At 43.3% G+C, this 12,852-nt stretch overlaps 2 protein-coding genes across 2 annotated transcripts in view; both read right to left on the bottom strand.

The window, feature by feature from the left end:
• usp37 (ubiquitin specific peptidase 37) overlaps positions 1-12,852 on the bottom strand; it is a 15,884-nt gene extending 3,032 nt beyond the window's left edge. Inside the window, exons 1-19 of the mRNA XM_063213497.1 lie at positions 12,713-12,852; positions 11,154-11,406; positions 10,481-10,649; positions 10,272-10,363; positions 6,218-6,333; positions 6,060-6,134; positions 5,870-5,946; positions 5,672-5,759; positions 5,270-5,425; positions 4,853-4,984; positions 4,611-4,734; positions 4,116-4,321; positions 3,771-3,888; positions 3,581-3,660; positions 3,252-3,416; positions 2,825-2,872; positions 2,572-2,710; positions 1,622-1,856; positions 561-721 (exon numbers count right to left, since the gene is read on the bottom strand). Coding sequence (XP_063069567.1) covers positions 561-721; positions 1,622-1,856; positions 2,572-2,710; positions 2,825-2,872; positions 3,252-3,416; positions 3,581-3,660; positions 3,771-3,888; positions 4,116-4,321; positions 4,611-4,734; positions 4,853-4,984; positions 5,270-5,425; positions 5,672-5,759; positions 5,870-5,946; positions 6,060-6,134; positions 6,218-6,333; positions 10,272-10,363; positions 10,481-10,649; positions 11,154-11,327 — 2,355 coding nt within the window. The 5' untranslated portion in view covers positions 11,328-11,406; positions 12,713-12,852. The remainder of the gene's footprint in view (positions 1-560; positions 722-1,621; positions 1,857-2,571; positions 2,711-2,824; positions 2,873-3,251; positions 3,417-3,580; positions 3,661-3,770; positions 3,889-4,115; positions 4,322-4,610; positions 4,735-4,852; positions 4,985-5,269; positions 5,426-5,671; positions 5,760-5,869; positions 5,947-6,059; positions 6,135-6,217; positions 6,334-10,271; positions 10,364-10,480; positions 10,650-11,153; positions 11,407-12,712) is intronic.
• LOC134460889 (uncharacterized) lies at positions 7,090-10,174 on the bottom strand. Its single transcript, XM_063213500.1, has 2 exons — positions 9,242-10,174; positions 7,090-8,914 (listed from the first exon to the last, which is right to left on the bottom strand). Exons 1-2 carry the CDS (start codon positions 9,308-9,310, stop codon positions 7,289-7,291), a joined length of 1,695 nt encoding a protein of 564 aa, XP_063069570.1. The 5' UTR covers positions 9,311-10,174; the 3' UTR covers positions 7,090-7,288.

The following is a 12,852-nucleotide window of genomic DNA, read 5'->3' as shown; positions in this document are numbered from 1 at the left end:
GAGTTCAGTTCATCCGCATGCTTGTGTGTGGAGACAACCAAAAACCGTAGCTGCTGATGGTCTTACGTGTAGGGATGCACCGATATAGATATTGGTATTGGTATCAGCACCCATACTTTGTCATAATATTCATACCCGTTAAACACTTAACGATACCAGGCACTGATACAAGGAAAAATGCAAATTCTTACCACATTCTATATCTCCATATGTCGGAAAGACTAACCAGGAAATGTAAAAAATGTAAACAAATAATGTAAAAAAATCCCAGAGTACTGCTTTAATGTACTCATACTCATATCGGTTTTCAAAAAAAAGAAAGTGGTAATGTTTGGTAGTCAGAGGCGTGCTCAGTCCCTTTAGAAAGATGAAAAAAGGTTCAATGTCAAAAAAGTTGTTTGAAAAGAGAAAAAAAAACTTTTCTTCACCAAGGCACTCCAAAAAGTATAGTTAAAATGTCTTTATTATTATGACATGTCCATTAAGGACTTTAAAAATTGCCCACACGTAGCGGCAGTTGAGCCTTTTTCTAAAAAGTGATATTGTGCATCCCTACTTACGTGCTCCTGGAGGCTCTGAGCCAGGGCCTGCTGCAGCTCCTGCTCCTCCCTCTCCTGGTCCAGGCTGTATTGCTGTACCCAGTCCAGCTCCCCCTGCACACCGTCCGGAGTCTGGTTCTCCTTGTTCTCATCCATGGTGAGGTCAAGGGATTCCAGAACATCTAGAACACAAGGGACATATAGTCAAGGGATTCCAGATCATCTAGTACACAAGGGACATATAGTCAAGGGATTCCAGAACATCTAGAACGCAAGGGAGATATAACCCATCATTCTGGAATCCATACCAGTATATTTGGTTGATAGAACTGTGTACCTTAAAGCTTAATGACAATAATGCTACCCTTCATCCAAACTTGAGTTCATTAGGGATGCACCGATACCACTTTTTTGAAAACCGATACAAGTACGAGTACATTAATGCGTGTACTTGCCGATACCAAGTACCAATACCTTTTACCACCAAAATACAATGAAAATAAATGCATGGGCTTGTTTTTTTTAACACCTGTGATATTTTTATTGTCCATTTCCATGTAGATTTAAATGTTAGTAAATGTATGAGTTGGCACTTTCACCGTCTCTTTCACTTTCCATGCTGCTTTCAAGTCCACAGAACGTGACAAGATTTTGCATTGTTTTGTGTAATAGCAGTATCGTTCCTGGTATCGGCAAGTGCTTGACGAGTACGAGTACGAGTACAATGAGCAGTATCGGTTGCCGATACCGATACCAGTACCGGTGCATCCCTAGAGTTCATATTCTTTGTTAGCAAACGGAGCCTTTCCAGCGAAGTTTTGATACACCCCCACCAACCTCTGAACTTATCCTAAAGCGTACGAAGCACATCATTTGGCATGATGGCAATCCCTCAACACATTGTGATACAACACGCACAACTCGACGAAAGTAAAAAGCAACTGGGTTCCCATTCCTTCAGAAATATACAAAATAAAGCAAACAAGACAGCACTCCAAGGACACAAAAAAGTTTTTTAAGTACACAACTTGGGAGTGCGGTCCTGTCTGTCTTTTTTTTAAATATAATCCGTCAACACATACCTGTAGATGGCTTGTCTGCCTCCATCAGCTCCATGTGGCTGGTCAGGTCTTGGCCATCGGCGTCTGCGTCTCCAAAGCCGGTGTCGGGGCTACTGGTGGGGTCCTCCTCCTCCGGGGGCGCAGCAGCCATCGCCTCCTGCTGACTCATCTCCTCCGCTATGGCAAGCATCTCGTCGTCGCTGACGCCAGTGAAGTCAAGCAGGTCGTTCTGGACCACGGGCTGGGCCAGAGGCAGCTGCAGACATGCCACAATAAAAAGGACATCATTTAACATCTGAGAGTCACAACAGACACTTCATTTTGGTCATGAATTTTTCAATACACCGTCAATCCATATTATATTACGTTACATTTGGCAGACGCTTTTTAACCAAAGCGACTTATAATCGAGGACATTACATAGCCAACATCACTCGGCGATATGTAGTTCACCAGAAATATACAGAACAACAAGTGCAGATGCAAAGGGGGAGGTAGTGTCGTTAGTTTTCGTGTATTTATGACTATTTGTGGCAAGACAGTTGAGGGACAGGAAACGATTGGGGACGGAGACGGGGAAGGCTTGGCTGGAATCAAACCCGGGTCACCAGCGTAGCAGCCCACTGCCCTAACCCAGTGTTTCTCAACCAGGGTGCCGGGGCACCCTGGGGTGCCGCGGAAACGTGGCTTAGAAATAAATGATGTCATATAATACATATTTGTCTAAATTAATAAAGTATTGCTTAGTCATTAGAGTCTTTCATCTGTGTTTTACGCACAATATAGTAAATTCAGGTTCGAACGTAGGTTGTGTGACGTCTCCAAATGCGATACTTTTCTAAGATTTTGTGGGATCCGATGCGATGCCATGTTACGGCTTTTTGGTTTGGGGTGCCTTGAAAATTTTCAAGAATTGAGAAACACTGCCCTAATGTTAGAGCCACATGTGGTCTATCTACTAAGTGACTAACCTCCTCACATCTGTCGTCATCAGTTAAACTTTCACTCAGTAGAGACTTTCGGTTCACCGCCACCTTCCTGGTGATTTCCTCCTCACTGTCAGAGTCCACAATCGTGTAAGTAGATGAGCAAGATTTATGGTTGCCTTTCCTGTGGGAGGAGAGGAAACCTACAGTCAGTCAATGTAGACATGTGGACGCATGAACAAAAAGGAAGAACAACAGCACAAATGTCTCGATGTCTGAGAAGAAAGTGGGAGCTGACCGTAGTGAGGAGTTGTTCACAGCCTGTGAGGTTTTCAACGTCCGTGACCTGTATAGTAACAGAAATCCCAAGTAGAATGGACATCAATAACTGCAGGTGCGAGGACACAACAATGAAGAAGACTTAAAGCACTCAAGGACAGACCAAATACATATTGCATTCAACAACCGTTATATTTATCTGTGCGCTAGCATTATTGTCATCAGGAGCCTATATCATTTTATGTGCATGTGTGATCTTGTCACTGAAACCTGAACCATGGCACTTTGCATGGTAGCCTTTATAGCCAGTGTGTGAGAATGTATTTTTTTGCATTAGTAGGCTAATTGGTAGTTTTGTAGGCAAAGTTAACCGAACGCTTCTGATAAATGCTATATTATTGTTTTGCTTGATAGATTTGAACATTGCAACAAGACTGGTTGCTTACATGGCTGCTTGAGCACTCCAGCCCAGGCTGAGCGGGTGCCGCGTGGAGTCTGTGCAGTGGGAGAGCAACGTGAGGTATTTGGGGATCACAACCTGTTGGCCCAACTTGCTGTTGAGAGATAGCTGGGCGTTGTAGCTGTACCGCTTGAGATGAAGAATCAGCACCCTACCAGAGGAATAACAACAATAATAAAAATAAATAAGTAAATAAATAAATGTAAAAACCGGTCAGCAAAGAGAAAACAAGATCAGGAAGAGGGCAAGTTGTAGTGTGGTCTTTTAGCAGTGTTGCAATAAACAATTATTACATAAAAATAAGTAATAACAAACCTTGGCAATCTGCTGAATTTGTGAGTCACTGTGGCTGCTTTACTGCTGCACTTCTCACACGAGTACTCAATTTCCTCCATCTGTGGAAATAAAGAAATTAGGCAATTTCCTGTACAAATCTTGCAGATGTTAAATGATAAAAATCCCTTTAGAGTGACATATCTACATAATTGGCAATAGAGCTTCCTACCCTGAAGAAAAGGTCGAGGGAGTCCTGGATGGACCTCATGGGCAGGGTTTTCTTTCTGCGCGGCAGGTCGATTGACAGGTCATTGAACCGCTCGCGCTTCTGAACCACCTCACCACACCTGCGAGAGAGAGAGAGACTTTATCAATACCCAAGGGGGGAATTGGATGCCACCTGGAAACACAACATATATCCGCAAGACAAGACAACGCCACCAGGAAGCAAACTTTCACACACATAGGTTGTGAGTCGCCGACAGGGCATGCACCACAGTTACTGCGCTACCAACAACTAACAAAAATAACCAACAAAACAAACAAAACAACGACCAGCACTAGCTTCACTCACCCTTTACACGTGATTGTGTGCTGGACCTCGAACTCCATGTTGACGACCACGGGGCAGGTGTAGATGCGGGAGGTGTCTGCCTCATCGGCCACGCGCACGCTCTGAGCCTCGTCCGATGGCGTCGGCTCGTTCTTCCAGCTTTTGTTTACTTTGTCCATGTCCTCTTTCAACTGATCCAGGCACTGGCTCAGGAACTCGTGAGCATCCTGTCAGATTCAAAAGGTGTTCAATTAAAGAAATAATAGCAAAAAGTTAAGTCTGCAACACCAATCTTCAAGCACTTTATTTATTTTTTGCAATTATTTGGCTTTGTTAGTTCAGCACCCACTTTTGAGACAGATGTGCACATTTTTTCTTTGTTAAACAATTTTTTACTTTTAGACTTTATTATGGACAGGACAGTATGAGGGGGTAGACAGGAAGCGAATGGTGAGATAGACGGGGCAGGCCAGGCGAGTGCACTACCGGATGGCCACAGCAGGGCCACATACTTACATTTTGCATATAGCCAGAGAACCGTTCAGCAGTGGAGGAGATGGAGTTCTTCACTTTCCTCAACATTTCCTTCTTCACCTCTGGGCACGAGATATCCTTTTTGGCCAACAAGTGGGCAAAACGCCTACAGAGCAAACAGGGGTCAGAAGTACAATTTTAGAAGTATAAAAATAATTTATATATACACTTCAGCTCGATTACCATTACTGAAAGCTAGAATGATACATGTATGAGTCCTTTACCTTAGTAAGGCATTACTGGGAACCTTTCTCCATGGGATTCCCTGTTTAAGTAAGTCATTGGAGAAGGATGGCAGACTGAAGAGTGACTGCAGTATAGCATTCATGTAGCATGTGTTTCCCAGGTTGGAAAATCTGCAAGACAAAACGAGGAAACCTTTCTAGATCACTAATATTAGCTTGTGCACAACTGTGTGGACTATGTCCGTTTTCAGTGAAATTCATTTTGCGTCCCTGAACGAGACTCGCTTGAGGAAGGCCAAGACATACATGCAACATCATAGGAATATTGCACATTAGTGCCATGCACGTGGAGTTTTGTTCCAATTAGAATTCTCAAACACACACACACACACACACACCAAGGCAATAACTGTGATGCCACCAATCTACATGATCATGAGTACTGATGATGCTCACCCCTGGAGTGAAGGCTGTGGCTGGGTGAGAGTGGATGGTCTTGGTCTGTTCCAGCCACTGTAGTCAAGAGAAGGGCGCACTTTTTTGAAAGGAGTGGAGTGATTTGGCAGCATCAAGCTCCTTTTGGTGGAGGGAGACTGACTCGTGCTGCTCGGCCTAAAACAGACAGACAAAAGAAAAAAGGCTATTAGCAAGTTGAAAGCAATTGTAGGGCAAGTTGAAAGCTGTGAAAGCAAATACTTCGGTTCAATATTAGTCACAGATTTTTGAAAAGACTTTTAAATTTCGCCATTCCACGCATTGGTGATATGGTGAACTCTAAAAATTACAGTAAGTCTTCTCTGAAACATTCTGAAATCTTTTGGAACAGCCAAGTCAACAGCACCGTTAGTCGTCTTATACCTGTCCAGGAAAGAATGGCTTTGGGTGTAGTCCTTGGCAACCGTTCTGCTGCCATAGAAGGAGGTGGGCTGCAGTGGTGCAGTTGCAGCTGTGAAAGTAAACATACATAACATTAGAAACAACCACAACCATTAATTACTCATTTGTTAAGCTAAAAGAATGGGAATGGACAACAACTAACATATTTTAAAAACTGACCTGTCGCCCTGTTCTCCAGCTTTTCTTTGCATCTCGAGAGAAACTTTTGAGATGGATCGGTTGTCGCCTTGTTGTTGCTACAAGGACAATTAGCAATATTATTACTATTATAGTTTGTACTACCAGTGATTCTTCATGCACTACAAAATCCTTTTAGGTGCTCAGCCACAGGGTTTTTAACTGCCTTTACCTAGAAGAGTCGTTCTCCTTGGGATAATCTTCAGCAAGACTCTCAGAGTCAATCAGCCTCTTCCTCTTCTCACTTCTGAAGGGAAGCAAAATCAGTTATATCATAGAGAGAGAAAAAATACGATACCCTCAGCTAGTCAGCCTCAGTCAGCAGCATACCTGTTTTCTGACAGACCAGTTCGAACCGGTGTGGTGGCCGCTCTGCTGGGACTGCTAAGAGGTCTTCTTGGTGTGTTCTCCTCATGACCATCAATGCCTGATCGCTTCGGAGTAGTCTGAAAATGACAAGTGTCAGGACTTATGAAAACATTTGCATAATCAGGAAGTAAACTTGTGCGAAGTTCACTAGTGGACGTGCTGCAACCAACAGGCTGCTGATTTAAAATTACAGGTAGGCAATTGAACGTATTGTACAAGGAAACTCCAATTTAATCTTAACAGTGGGAATGCGATACTTTTGACATGTCTTTCTCAATTGGAATAATTGCACACACGACAAAGATGAGCTGGATGAATGAGAATATTTCAAGACCTTTAAAATGTTTACATCTTGGAATCTACAAATCAGTAACAAATACACTAAATTCAGGGTCTTTGTTCTATGCGTTTCTCTTAGGTCGGCCTGTCGCCTTTTCAAGAAAAAACAAGTAAGAACAATCAAAACTAGAGGCTTATAGATTATGAGAGCTGTAACATATCGCCAAGACATAGTGTAACTGTTGGAGAAATATCAAATGGCACCAGAAGGGTAAATATTCACTTCAAAATACTCAAATGACACCATCTTGGAGGTAAGCAATACAATATTCATTTATTAACTTCTGCATTTGGTTACATTTCAAGACAACGAACTAAGCAACTTACAACGAGAGGTCAGAATCAGCCAAGGACATTAGCAGCAATTTACTTCACAAGAAAGCCTTCGTGTTTGTCAGATACATTCAGTACTGGGATTAAAATGACTAAGAACATTGAATATAGAACATTGAATAGAACACAGATAATTGAATACAGAACACAAATTGTTTATAAACCAGACAGGGTTCAGTAACGTCTCCAACTCTGATAAACTCTAATAATACCCTTAAAGCAAAAAAGAAAAGAAAAGAAAAAAGGCACCTTCACCCCAGCGCTTTCATCATTCTCCTGTTACTAATGGCGTATGCCTCACCAAAATCAGAGACTGCCCTCCTCACTGATGGCCCAAATTTGGGAAGCGGGCTCAAGGACTTAACTGTTGCACACAATGGTCAAGATCTCATCCAGAGTCTTCTCACTGTAGTCGCATCTCTCCTGTCTGAATAGCTTACCAGCAGCACTAAATATCTTCTCGACGCACACGGGGGACACAGGAATAGACAGATATTTACGTGCTAGAAGCGCAAGCTTATCGGTTCGATCTTGCCAGAACTCAAAAGGATTGCTCTCAACCCCCAAACACGGTGTGCACAAGTACATGGCAAGTATTCGCGTGGCCACACTAATGGGCTCAGCCCGATCAGTGTCCATGTAAGAAAAGAGTCTGGGCCGTTTCCTACTCGGGGCTTCGGAGGCAGGGGGTTTTGGTAAAACTTCACAAAGTTTTGCAGTGAGAAGGCCTTTCACCGTCTCCACTTCTTCCTCATCATTACACCAGTCCAGCTTGAATCTGGGATCAAGGGCTGCAGCCATCTGGAAACATTCCATTTCCTCAAACTTCGCCAGCCTGCTTTCGAGGGATGCTCGCAAGGCAGGCAAAAACGTCTCGTTCTCAGCCAGGTCCATTTCACCTTCCATTGTGTGCCTAAGCCCTCTGACACATGGGATAACACAGCTGGAGGCACCCGATTTTTTAGACAGACACCGTTCTAAGACTTCCTCAAAGTGAGCGAACAACTCGCCAAGCTCCTGAATGTTGACGAGCTCACACTCTGACAGCTGAATTGGGCATTGCTCGGCGAGGACATCCTCTGGAATGTTTAAGATCGACAGCAGCATTTTCAACTGGTCAGTCCAGTGAGGAATGGGCTGCTCAGGCCTCCTTTTGGGCACCTCATTTAAGACTGCCTTCGCCAGGGGAGATTTCAGACAAAAAGCAAGCAGCTCCCGGGCCTTGTCGAGGAGGCTTTTAATCGACTCGTCTGCATCGATCGCATCACGCAACACCATCTGGAGAGCGTCAGTAAAACATGGCAGCTTCTCTGGTGCGAGGTCCACAATCATCTCCTCTACACTGACTACCTCGAGATCACAGCCACCGCTTTCCTCGTTCTCACAGCCACCGTCGACATGTAGTCGTGGAAACAGACAGAGCGGATCAATCACCCTGGACGCGTTGTCAGTGACGACAAATGACACCTTGTTCTGAATGTTGAAATTCTCCAGCACGGTGCCAAAGAGTTGGCCAATGCTAGCAGGTGTGTGTTGCTGCCCTTGGAGACGGTGACAGAGCAGCGTTCCACTCTTCAAATGACTACCCACCACGAAATGGCCAGTTATCCCCAAAAACAACCCCACTGTTGGACTGGACCACATATCAACAGTTAGGCAAACGTGGGCAGCTTTTGCCATCAGGTCAAAAAGCTCTGACTTCGCATCATCTGAGCGCTGTGGGATGAGGACATCTCTAAGAAAATCGCTTGAGGGCATTTGGATACCGGGCCTAGCAACTTGCAAGATATTAATGAAATGCTCGTCTTCGACAAAAGAGAGGGGGTGAAAGCCCTTCACAACGAACGTCACAATACTGTGGACCATAGTCTCTGTCGTTCGACAACGAGTTAGCACCGGCCTTGTTGAGGATGAAGGTTGAGCTTCTTCATCAGAGCTCGGTTGGGGCGCGCCACTGTAATCCCTCATGTAATCAGGTAAATTATTCTGTAGAGTAAAATAAAGAAAAAAAGTCATTCATTCAGTAGATAATTAATGCTTTGAATAAAAGTTATACTCAAACTTCCATGATGCATTATTTGCTACAATATAATCATGTGCCCAGACCACAGCCCAAAAGGCTACTTTGCTTTCAAAAATCACCAAGTGAGATTAATTGCATTTGAATAAACAAATGAGGAAAAGACAATGACAGCAAAATATTAGATATTGGATGGTAGAGCAATATAGAACTAGGTGACTGCGAAAAACCCCACAGGTGTGTCATGGTTTTTAAAAATAAAAGACAGATTACAAATATCTTTGTCAACTCACCTGAAGATGCCGTTTGAAATTTGAGGTAGTCTTTATGGAACAAGATGGGAGTACTGCGGTAATAGCCATTTATTTTGAGGACTAGCTCAAAAAAGTGTTTTGAGCCCCAAGTTCATCACGATTTTGAGCCAGCACCGTACCAGAAACGCATTACTCTTCAGGACGGCTAACCAAAAAAAAAACCTCAATGCATAAAAAAAAGTTTAAACTAAAAAAAAAGAAAAAAGAAAGAAAGATAGGTTCCTCATCCATTCTTTCAACATCACTCAACTCACTCGCTCAGGCACAGTAAATAAATTAAAATGAGACGCCAACTAGTAAAAATTGTAACCTGTATTGAAGACAACAAAAAATGGCTGTTCAACATTTAAAAAAATAAACAAACTAGATTTGTTTGTATTCTCACGAGAATAAATATTTTGTTTCTTATGTCAGAAAAGTAATTATTTTGCTGACCATTTCCTTTAATCTGATCAGTTTGAGAGTTCTCCACATGTAGCTTGTTGATAAGCTGGAGGATTAAATCGATAACTTTCAAGACATGAGACTGGTGCTTATATTAAGTTATATTAAGTCATTATGCTTTTAAAGTTGTGCCACACATGGGTCAATTCGTTGCTATAAAGTATTGTATATACTCCTTCCTTCAAACAATTCCTACAGTATATAGATTACCAATTTGTACAGTGAAACACTTGATTTTTCTTCAAGTACACCTGAAGAATTCCCATTTCATTTTCTTGCCATTCGGTTTGCTTTGCAATTAAGTTTCCTGCTTTCAACATCATTGAATTCACAATTTCATACATACTTGGTTTGAAGATACTGTTATTCAGGGCTCTAAATTAACACCTGCCAACAGGCCAAATGCTGGTGAAAATGTAGTTTGTCTGGTAGACAATAAAACGTACTTGCCATTTAGACCCATTGGTGTGTTTGGCTAGTAAAATTAATATCCATTAGCCACTTTGGCGTGTGATGAATAAAGTTAATTCAGAGCCCTGCTGTTATTACTCATTAAGTCTCTCACCTGTCTCTCTGGAGTGGATGACTCATTTTTCACAGCCCGGTTGCCAAGCACTACCCCAAAACTGGCACTCCCCTGATTGGGGTATTTCATGCCTTGAGGGGGCAAAATACAAAAGTGACAAGATTATAGAGATTAAAAATGTCAAAGACATGAAAAAAGGGCAACTTACAGCAACAACAATTGAGAGATCAAAATATCAACCAACCAACCTGTTGGTTTCCCATGCTTGTGTAAATCAAGGTACGTCTTGACTTGTCTAGCAACAGCGGTAGGGATTTTATCAAAGGTGACGGAGCCTGAGTCCATCAAAGTGATCACCACTCTGTTGATAGCGCTGCGCATGGAGGCCAACACCACATTCTTCACATTCTGGTGCAACTGGGGGGAAAGGACACACATGCAGCATATACTGTTAATCATTGCAAATCCAAACATGTGTTTCTGCTGTCAATGGTACAGTGCTGAGGAGTACAAAAGTTCCAAGACTGATGGGGTGGTGTGGTGCACTGCCATAACATGAATGGGCAGTCATGGGTAAGCGGTTAGGGCATCAGACTTGTAATCCAAAAGGTTGCCGGTTCAACTCCCGACCCACCAGGTTGGTGGGAGAAGTAATTAACCAGTGCTCTCTCCCCAATCCTCCTCCATGACTGAGGTACCCAGAGCACGCTACTGTACAGCTACACTGCTCCCTTTCGGGCGCCATTGGGGGCTGCCACCTGCTGCACAGGTGAGGAATCAATGCAATTCCATTGTGTGCAGTGAACACTTGTGTGCTGTGGAGTGCTGTGTGACAATGACAATGGGAGTTTGAGTTTCCCAATTGGGCTTTCTTTAACTTTCGGTTTCAATGAAATAAATAAATAAATAAAAAGAACAAACCTGGATGTTTGCAGGTGGACCTCCACACATGAATTTGATCTGGAGGTTGGCTTTATTGTCCTTCTCGTGAACTTCAAAGACACCCTCTTTCCACCTGGTGGTACCCACGGCGGTGTTGCAGAGCCGAATTCGGATGATGCAGCCATTGGGCAGCTTTGGCACTGCGACTGCCATGACAGCCTCGATGCAGTGCTCTTGATCCGGACTTCAGGGGAAGGGATTCCACGAGAATTCCAAGAGTCCAAAACTGTGGCTGAAACACAAGAGAGAATAAAAACAATAAAAATGCTGTAGCAAGCAATGACAAAAACACTGCAGTGCAAGTCATGACCCCTAGTTGTGAGTGGATTCACTATATTAGAAAGACTGGCAGGGGTGGGGAACCTATGTCTGGAGGGCCATTTGCGGCCCTTGATGCAGTTTTATCCTGCCCCCAATGAAATTTTGATGTTATGCAGCTTCACGAGGTATGACATATTTTATAGTGGAATCTTTTTGCAATACAACACAATTGCTATGTATTCAGGGGACCTGGAGAAGATGGGGCCTGTTTTAAAGGTGGCTGCCTTCAATATAGGCCTAAAGAGCAGGGGGAAATCCTGGTTTGTGTTCATAGTACGGCCCTCGGATGATTTTTACGGCATGATTTTTTTCGTGCATTTAATTAGCCGACTATTTGTCCTACTCCCCAGAAATAAAACAATGGCATATACCAGGGGCCACTGTAAAACTTCCTATGGGTAGTATACATGCATCAATCCAGGTACTGGGGCGATTAGCTAGGGGGAGGGTCCTCGAAATTTGCCCCAGCAGCAATTATTAAATTTTGGAAAGAAAAGTGTCAACATGAATAAATACAGTGTAACGCAGCAAAAAACACAAACCGGGATTTTAATAAATGCCACATTGCCATTAGATCAGCTGTTTAGTGTTTACACTAACCATCTCGCAGCGCACACTACTCTCTGAATGGCTGCATCACCAGACAGAATTCGCGCAATTAGCTAGAGCAGCTAGCGAAGCAAAGTTGGGACGTTTAAAAGTTAAACCACTGCAATATAATTTGCTCACTAAATGTGGCCACCCCTATCGTGAGAAGATGTCGCTTCGCACATCAGACGCAAACTCCAACCTATTTCAGGAAAGTATGTGTGATGAAATCGGAGGTTTGCCAGGCCACTAGCCATAATTAGTAAAGACTGCTAGCACGGCCAACAAGATCAACAAGAATACGCTAGCGCGCTAACATCACACGCGGTTGACCTGCCGTGTACCTGCTGACTGACTACATAACAGAACGCGAGATACAACGCATTTTCTGTCGGATACGCATTCGACACGAATTCGATAGCCATTGACCATAGTTGTTGTAGTCGTGTTAAACGACATTTCACGGGTAGCAGCGATATTTACACAAAAGCTGCGCGTTAGCTGTGCAAGTTTAGCGATTCATCCATCTATTAGGCCAGAGTTAGCCTGCTAGCTGGCTGAATCGTTCGCTTCTTATTTGAAGACGAAATAATGACCAACAAAACAATTACACAAGATGCACGACTTACTTGCAGGTTGGATACGTCCTCACAGATGATACAAAAGAAAAATACGTATTCCAGTGGTCTTCCCGTAAAAGTCTGATAGATTTGCCGGCTGTGAGTCGACTTCTGTAATGTTGACACACACGACGCTGCGATTCACCAGT

This window comes from Engraulis encrasicolus, chromosome 13, assembly GCF_034702125.1.
Source record: "Engraulis encrasicolus isolate BLACKSEA-1 chromosome 13, IST_EnEncr_1.0, whole genome shotgun sequence".
NCBI lineage: Eukaryota > Metazoa > Chordata > Actinopteri > Clupeiformes > Engraulidae > Engraulis > Engraulis encrasicolus.
This window is presented reverse-complemented; position numbering and strand designations above follow the sequence as displayed.